The sequence below is a fragment of the Acartia tonsa genome, chromosome 9 (genome assembly GCF_053477335.1).
Source record: "Acartia tonsa isolate MP-2025a chromosome 9, ASM5347733v1, whole genome shotgun sequence".
Lineage (NCBI taxonomy): Eukaryota > Metazoa > Arthropoda > Copepoda > Calanoida > Acartiidae > Acartia > Acartia tonsa.
This window is the reverse complement of record NC_137268.1, coordinates 21,904,033-21,913,615: the sequence shown is the minus strand read 5'-3', so window position 1 is coordinate 21,913,615 and position 9,583 is coordinate 21,904,033. Positions and strand designations below refer to the sequence as shown.

Here is a 9,583-nt window from a genome sequence, read left to right as displayed (position 1 = left end):
TTTCTGACGTCATAAATCACAATTTCTGTAAAAACCAAACAATTTTTAAACCAAAGAAGAATTTATTGCACATCTGGGCATCCTATGAACTGAATTCCTTTAAAGCCAACATTTGTACTTCCACCAGATTTAGGATAAATCTAAATAAAAGTTTTTATCAATTATTTGAAAATATCTATAACATTCTATTTACAAAAAGGATTTTCTGTTTTTGTACTCTGAACATTTAAGAATAAAAAATGTTTTAATCTAACTTTGGTTTTTCAAGGTTTAATAAAAAATATAATGGGTTTTAAGATAATTAACAAAATCACATCAATTAAATTTACATGACACAAAAACTTATTTAATGCAGTAATTTTGAAACATGATGTACTTTGATTAGGGGTAGATCCTTTTTTAAAGAAAGATATGTAAATATTCTTACCTCTAGGATAGTTATGTTTACAGATGAAGTAGGATGAACACGATCCAACCTAGGATGTAAAATAAGTGTTGAAGAAAGTATAACAACAAGTTTTATATTAAGTTTGTCTGTGTATGGTTGACATTGTCTTTAAATTATTTAGAATAGACTTATACTTCATACTTGATATTATTCCAATCATATGTGCTTACGACATCTAGGGTAGCCTCCTGAAAATATAGAATTTTACTTGTATAAAAGTAACAGGATGTCTGTCTGTCTTTGTAAGTATATAGCTTAGAATCTTTCTGACCGCTGGACCGACATGGTTCTTTTTTTACAGACAGTAAAGCTTTCGGGAATTGTTTTGGGGGAGGGTATCTTCTACCTCCTTAAAGAAATATCCCCTAAAAATTAATAACCCCTGTAGAAGCCTCTATGAATGTGACCGCTAGTAATAAAAATTTCAACAATTAAATTCAATAATTGTTATCACCTCAGTAGTTTTATCACTAAATGTGAACCTAACTTTCCTAAAAAAAGGCACATTAGGAAATAGTTTAGTTAATAAACAAATATGTTAAAAATCAAAATATTTTTTTAATTTAAAGATAAATACAAACTATACTATCCTAATATTTTCTTGGCCTCTTAATCTCTGCATTAGTCGCACCATCTAGTAATAGATATTTACTTGATGATATAATAATGGATATAGAATATACGTGGATAGGTGGGGAGGATTGTTATTTTAGCCAGCTAAAATTGTACTTCATTAGAGCACATGATAAATTGGTGATACAAATAATATTAAACCCATTAATTTAATGTTTTTTTCTGTTCTTGGAGTTTATATTTTCTTTACCTTGACATACGAAGGTTTTTTGAACTTGATTTCAATCCATCCATTATATCCCTTAAGAATTACTATCAATTTAGTTAATTCATATTTATTTATTTAATAATAAATTATAAAATATAAACTAGGGTTGGGCCGGATATTTTTTTGGCCGGATACCGGATATCCGGCCGGATAACCGGCCAAATTATTACATATTAAAGTATCAAAAAAGGATATAGTCCCTTTCGTGGCAACGCACCTTAAGGGGCGATTCGTTTTATTTTTTAAATTGCTTTTCATAGGTTATTTTAGGTTAGGTTAGGTTATATTTGGTAAGGTGATTTTCCCGCAGGGTAAGGCAATTGGCCCTGCAAGGTTAGAGTCCCCCGCGAGGGGCTAGAAATAGGAGATACACTACTGTGAAAATACGAATAATTGCTCCTTAAGGGGCGTTGCCACGAAAGGGACTATTCCCGCAAAAAAATTTCTTCATAAACTGGTGTTTTATATTATTCTAGCGTCTGCGTCCCTAGTATCTAGGGATATATATTAGAAGGGACATGAAAGTGCAGAAAAATAACTTAAAACCTTACAACGACTTTTTTATAAAAATTAAACAGCCTAAAACCACCCTGGGACTTATAAAGAAGCTTCACTCTAAAGGAGAACCATATCAGTAGCTTAGTAAATAAATCTAATTGACTATTACTACTCTTAATCTGTAATATCAATCTCTAACGGTTGGAGGATTGGCGGGGAGGTGGCGTTGAATGCCTCCCCCCCCCCCTCTGATTTTTTTCTATCCCATTTTCTGTGTATAAAAGGTAGAGGGCTATGACTTTCGAAATATGGGTATGACACATAACTGAGAGTTGAAATTTTTTTAATACCTCCTTCTTGGCGTGCACATGATACTAGCAAATCTGGTAAGGTCATTTAGGTAAAAAGTAAAAATATTTTTTTACTTAAACAAAGCATTTTATGTTATTTAATACTAAAATATCCTATAGTCGTACATCCTCATATGTAATATAGGTGTTCAAGTCGATTTCAGGTTCCAGGTATAATCCTGCAAGTCCTGAACCTCCAGGTCTCCAGATATCTTTAAACGGTTCCTGTGACCGCAAATTTTTACTTGAAGATTTCAAATTTTAAACTTAGGCTTTTTTATATATCTTCATGACATATTACAATTTCATAAAATCTGTTGCCGTTTACCTGCCAACCGTCGGTTTGCGGCTGGCAGCTGCCGAGTACTGCTACCACCGCCAAAATTTATGTTTTGAGATTTCTAATATAAAATTTACATAAACATAAACATATTCAGAAAAAATTGTTCTTCTAGCTTCAATATTAAGAACATTAAAGCCATTGAAGATTAAAAAAAAACAGAGATTTTTGTTGTAAAATATAAAAGATTATATTGCCGGATATCCGGCCGGATAGTTTCAATATCCGGTATCCGGCCGGTTATTGAAAATGGCCGGATACCGGCCGGATATCCGGCCACACCGGATATCCGGCCCAACCCTAATATAAACTTAATATTCAGAATTTTTATTGGCATTCCTACCCTAGCTGCCCAATCATTGCCTGCAGTTCTTCGAATATAGGGAGCTGATAGAGGAGTATCACAAACATAGTTACTATAAAAAAAATTCAATTTCTTTTAGATGCAGTGTTAGTTTAGTTATTATAACCCCCCAAACCCCCAAAGAAAAGCAAAGCTCTGGAATCAGACGTTAAGGAAAACGAACATTAATATTTGTAGAGTGTCAGATCGAAATTCTAAACAAAATTGTACGTAAATTTGTTTCAAAATTGTGTAAATGAAAAAAAAAAACAATCAAGTACATGGACACATTTTTAGGATTTCGATTTTAAAATTGTACCTTATTGTCCCAGGAATCATAATTCCTTTAAACGTATTAATAGGATTACTCTATCATACAAGATTTTTTTAAATTTCTCGTGACGATTATAGAGTTGCTACGCTGTTCAAATTGTGACGCACTGTTACTGGAATCCCGATGCAAAGTTAAAAAATCGATAGGACATTCGTAACATTTCTTAATTGACCATAATAGCTATCTGTTACGGATGGGCCGACTCAAAATATGAAAAGCTCCGCTTTGAAAAAATTTACAAATGTTCCATACCGGTTATACTCAGATGAAGCTTTGCAAGTCAAGAAGGATCTTGGAAAAACCTAGGAACAATGTTTGATTACAATCTATCTGTCAATTATACTTGAGGGTAGAGGGGAGTGGGGTGGAAATCGTCCCACCCCACTTGCGATTTTAGTTTTAATAAGAAATAGTGGGTGGGGGGGGGGGGGGGGTATGAGAAGCTATAATGTAAATAAAAACCATATTGTCGCAGCGGTTAGCAAGATCCTTTGATACACACCCAGACAGACAGACAGACACATAGAACCTGCTACTATTACATAAGGAAAGATTTAGTTTACCTGGGTGTTAGAACCATCATCACAAGTATCTAGATAATATAATATAGGTATAAGAATACATTTTCCAGTATAGCTACGGACTAATACCTGCTGGATTAGAATCGGTTCTCAGCCATACAGAAAAATCATGTATAGCATCGTTTTACAGTCAATTTTCCACGAATATCAAAATAATTACGTGGAACACCCTATATATAATGAAGACGCACTCAAGGTTCCAGCAGCTTAAATATAATTTGCTTAAAATACTAAACATGTTCGCTTCTACTAGTTGTTCTTGTTAAAATTCAATACCTGGTAATAGCACTCCACCACTTGTTTGATACATGATAAATTCTGAATTGAATGATTAGTTAAAGAATATTTTATTCTAAAAAAAAAACTGTTATCAAATTTATATTTTTAAATTTTTTTGTCTTGGGTAAAAAATTTTAAAGAATAGGAAAAGTGTTCACCTTTCTTTCTACTTTCAGTACCTAACATAATAAACATTAATAAGTGTGATGCATTGAATAATGTCTTTGTTTTTAACAGAAGATCAGGATTTAATACTGATAAGAGAAATTATGAATATATTTTACCAGTGCAAAAGTTGGTTATGCATATTTTTCCTCCATTTTCCAAACAGGTTTTGCGTACATTATTGTCTGTTGGAGCCTTGTCGCATAATTCTTCAATTGACTTGATGCAAGTACTGCAACATTAATATATTTTTTTGTTATTGGTATAAATCACTAGAGTAGTTAAAAATGCTACCTATTGAGTATATACGCAGTTGGAATTCTAGACAAGAATCATGCAATCAGAGGGTTGGTTGACTGTTTCATATTCTATAGTGTCGGATGATTATCCTCTTGATGATCTTTCTAAATCCAAGGAGAATCCCGCAAGATAAGTTTTAAAATTAATTCTAAATGTCTAAAAAACAATAAGCTTATAAAAATATTTCAGTTTATTTTTCATTTGAACTCACTCATATCCAGTAACATCATTACATGGATCTTGAGCTCTTACAAAGCATCCTAAAATATTAAAACATAATTTCAAGTATGGCTTCGAAACCGAGTAATAATCGCTGGATTAGAACCGGTACTCAGCCTAACTGAAAAATCATGTATAGCATCGTATTACAGGCAATTTGCTACGATTATTAAGATGAAATTTAATAAATTGTATGATATTTTATTTTAAAGCTGTCTATAATATGATGCGTAAAAGTACTGTTATATGTTTTTCACAACATTAATCAATGTAAATAAAAAAGAATATTTTTTTATTTGACTTTAAAATTTTACCAAGAAAAATAGCGACCAAAGTAACAACCAGGAGAACTTTCATAATTTTCTAAATTTAAACATGTTTGCAAATATAAATTGCTGAAAAAAATTGTATATGTATCTATTTTTTCATGATTTTAATTTATGAAATATTTTCTACAGATTTTTAATAGTACGTAAGATGTTTATTTCTACAATGATTCAATATTTTGAATACCACAAATAATGTAATCAGTCCTGATACTTTGTTATTAAACTAGCAGCGACGCCCCTAGAAGCCTCTAGGGGAACTTAAGGTAGAAGAGGGAAAAGTCGACCTCAGCCCATTTTAAATTTGAGTTTCAAAAGAGTAAAAAAGAATATTTTTTTGGGAGGGAGAGGGGTGAAGACACCCTCTCCAAAAATAGTTTAAAACCTTCCCATGACCTATAAGAAGCTTCACTGTAAAGAAGAATAATATCGGTTCAGCGGTTAGCGAGATCCTTCGGAAAAATTTTCCAGAAATCTATGCTTAAGTTTTAATCTAGTAAGATCTGTTTGTACCGAAGGATCTCGGAAAATGCGAACCGATATGATTGTACTTTACAATGTGGCCTATCATAAAGGGTGAGCAAGGGTCATTTATGTTTTCCCCCGAAATAGTTATTAATCTTTTATTGACCTATGCGAGGGTACATTGTAAAGTAGAACCAAATCAGTTTAGCGGTTAGCGAAATCCTGCAGTACATACAGATGGACATCCTGTTACTTTTGTTAAGGATTATAGATACAAATTATAGTTGTCCTACCTGATCGATTAACCTTTGTTCATAGGTTATGACAATGTCCTCAATATTAACCCTTAGCAGTCGGGCCCCTTGCCGCACCTTTGTCGGTTGGGGAGGGGGGCGTTGAACGCCCCTCCCCCCTATTATCTCCGTTCCTATTAGATCTAGAGGGCTAATTTTTTTTGTGCAAGTCCCCTGTTTGATAATAATTTTCCGACCTTAAGTGAGTCAAAGTCAATTTTCGCTTCCTTCACCCTTTTATATAACAACCTTTGTCTTTAGGTCCTGTTTTACTTAAAAATTTCAAACGGCTGTAATTTTTTTATTTTTGAAGCTAGAAGAACAATTTTTTTGCAGAAAATGTTTATCTTCATGTAAATTTTTATTAGAAATATCAAAACATACATTTCAGCGGCCGCAGCTGTACTTGACAGCCGCCGCAGCTTTCGGTCGGCGGAAAAACGGCGCCGGGTCTTTATGAAATTTTAATACGTCATATGGACATGTAAGAAAAGCGTAGGTTTCAAATTTGAAGTCTCTAAGTCAAAAATTGCGGCCACAAGAGCCTTTTAAAGATTTCTGGAGACCTGAAGGATCAGGACCTACAGGATCATACCTGGAACCTGAAATTGACTTTTGTATTGACACCTGTATTTTATATGAGGATGTACTTCTAGAGAAAATTTTAGTTTTTTGGTAAGATAAAATGCTTTGTTTGAGTCAAAAAAAAATATTATTGCTCTTTACCTGGATGACCCTGAGAGGTTTGCAGGCATCCTGTGCCTGCCAGGCCGGATGGAGATATTTTTAAAAAAATCCAACTCTCAGTTATGTGTCATACTTAAAAAGTCATGCATTGTGGGCTTTTTATCTTTCAAACACAGAAAATGAGACAGAAAAAACCGGAGAGGGAGGGGGGGGGGGGGGGGGTCGTTCAACGCTCCCTCCCCCTCCGACCGTTAAGGGTTAAGAACAATTTATCTCAAAGAAGGTGTCTTAACTTTTTTGATTTTTATTTGAAATAGCTAGTCGGTATTTTTAGTAAGTAGTAGATGTAAAATTATCCATAGAGTTTAGATATGCAATTGTTTTTTTTTGTAGACCTCTTATTTAATTTAATCTTTTTAATTTAATTTTTGTTTAAATTAAGTCGGTTTGAAGGTATTAAAATGCAACAAAAAAAAAGAAGAAAATTGCCATTATGAACAAAAATACAGTATGACCCTCGAAAAAGTATTTTTTAGGGTGTACAGCCCTTATTTCTTAATGTATCATTAAAAGTAGCATATGTCCGTGTTCTCTGTACATTTCCACACAAGCATATATAAAAATTTTAATTTTACCTCCATTAACACCGGAGATTTTTAGAGCTAAAGTTTTGTTAAAGTGACTGAGCAAAAAGTAACTTTTAACATGAAACGACTTTTTTACCAAAATGAAGGTAGAAATCCTTTTATTTTTGTTACTAGCAGAAACTTTATGCAAAAATGAAATAAAATATTTAGGTTTTAAGTTAAAAGCATTTTTTATAAATATTTTTTGAGTCTTTTTAGCTTAATGATATTTTTAAAAACATACATATTAGGCAAAATTGTTTTAGATTGAAAAACCAAATAAATCTTTATGAATTTAACTTTTTCATAATCCTCACTTTAATAACAAAAAAGTTATAAAGAGAATAAAATTACAACATAATGATTTTTTAGTCTAAAAAGCTCAATTAAACCCATATTAAGGGATTGAGATGTCAGAAAAGGGGGCGGAGCAACTGTTATAATTAGTCATAATTAATCCTTTTCATAAATAAGGGTAAGTAAAAAGCTTGAAAGAAGCTGTATCAACTTTTTTGCTTTTTATTTAAGATAGCTAGCCGGTTCTTTCAGTAAGTAGTAGATGTAAAATTTTTCATAGAATTCAGATATGCAATCGGTTTTTTTGTAGACCTCTTATTTTTTAAGTAATTTAAGTTTTTTAAAAAAATAATTAAGTCGGTTTTAAGGTACTAAAACGCAACAAAATAAAAGAAAAAAATAGCCAGTATGAACAAAAATAGTAAGATCTTTAATTTGACACCTTACTTTTAAAATTCTGTTGAGTAATTGTTGAAAAAATCTATTTTTTTAACCTCGGTTTAATCAAAACATTAAACCTAAATATTTTCTCATACAGACATAAAAAATATGGGTTTATATATACCATTAGAATGAGAAAAATAATATGAATGTATTCTAAGCAAAATTGAAAAAGTTTTAAAAAATTGTAATAAAAAATAGAAAAAATAAAAAGTTTATTTTAAGAATTGTAACCACTAAACTAGCCAATCACAAATTGCAAAAATTGACGAATCGGGAAGCCTAACCTATAAAATTAACCTATAGAATTGCCAGAAAAAAAGGAGAACGTTCATACAATATATACAATAGATACTACAATAAATATAGTGATATTAAAGAACATGTAAAGAATGAAAAATTATGAACATATATGCATCAGTCTGTTTATAAACTTCAAAACAATGTAGTTAAAAATACATTATTGTTTCTTGTGTTTAAAAAATATCTGCTACATTGCATTGTCTTTTGTTTAGGTTTTGTTCAGGTTTGGTTCAAGCTAACCCTTTAAAGCCGAAAATTATGATTCTTAAAATAAACTTATTTTTTTTTATTATAGTTTTATAAAACTTTTCCAATTTTGCTTAGAATAGATTCGTAATATTTTTCTGATTCTAAAGGTATATATGAACCCATGTTTTTTATGTCTGTTTGAGAAAACATTTAGGTCTAAAGTTTTTATAAAACCGAGGTTAAAAAAATAGATTTTTTCAATAATTACTCAACAGAATTTTAAAAGTAAGGTGTCAAATTAAAGATCTTACTATTTTTGTTCATACTGGCCATTTTCTTCTTTTATTTTGTTGCGTTTTAGTACCTTAAAACCGACTTAATTATTTTTTTAAAAAACTTAAATTACTTAAAAAATAAGAGGTCTACAAAAAAACGATTGCATATCTGAATTCTATGAAAAATTTTACATCTACTACTTACTGAAAGAACCGGCTAGCTATCTTAAATAAAAAGCAAAAAAGTTGATACAGCTTCTTTGCAAATAATCAATTCATTTAGTAGTATTTTTTGTCATTAAAAATTGATATTTTTTGGTGGAATAAAAAAGAAATAATTAGTTAACTTGTTTTTCTTTGTATATCATTCTTCAGTTACCAGAAAGACATAATATAACCATCCAAAAATTCTAAGAAACCCAAAAATTTTTTTTTTTCTCAGTCACTTTTTCAAAACTTTAGCTCTAAAAATCTCTGGTGTAAATGGAGGTATAATTAAAATTTTTATATATGCTTGTGTGGAAATGTACAGAGAACATGGACATATGCTACTTTTAATGATACATTAAGAAATAAGGGCTGTACACCCTAAAAAATACTTTTTCGAGGGTCATACTGTAGTGATATCTTTAATTTGACACCTTGGTTTTTTTAATTCTGTCGGATAATTATTGAAAAAATCGATTTTTTTGCATCTAGGTCTAATAAAAACTTTGAACTTAAATATATCCTAACACAGACATAAAAAATATCTGTTTATATATACCTTTAGAATGAGAAAAATATTATGAATCCATTCTAAGGAAAATTGAAAAAGTTTTAAAAACTATAATAAAAAATATAAGTTTATTTTAAGAATTGAAACTAGCCAATCACAAACAAACTAGCCAAACATAATTTTCAGCTTTAAAGGGTTAGATTGAACAATTTCTGATTTGTAAATTTTTGGTGATTTGTGATTGGCTAGTTACAATACTCAAAAT

General features: G+C 30.9%; 1 protein-coding gene across 1 annotated transcript; it reads right to left on the bottom strand.

Annotated features, from left to right (window-relative positions):
- Positions 1 to 959: 959 nt before the first annotated feature.
- LOC145327766 (uncharacterized) lies at positions 960 to 5,095 on the bottom strand. The gene is made up of 10 exons (XM_080171322.1): positions 5,013 to 5,095; positions 4,691 to 4,739; positions 4,299 to 4,411; positions 4,173 to 4,193; positions 4,012 to 4,053; positions 3,718 to 3,746; positions 3,407 to 3,456; positions 2,821 to 2,893; positions 1,272 to 1,322; positions 960 to 1,082 (listed from the first exon to the last, which is right to left on the bottom strand). The coding sequence occupies exons 1-10, from the start codon at positions 5,053 to 5,055 to the stop codon at positions 1,029 to 1,031; spliced, it is 525 nt and encodes a 174-aa protein (XP_080027448.1). The 5' UTR covers positions 5,056 to 5,095; the 3' UTR covers positions 960 to 1,028.
- Between the last annotated feature and the right edge of the window lie 4,488 nt (positions 5,096 to 9,583).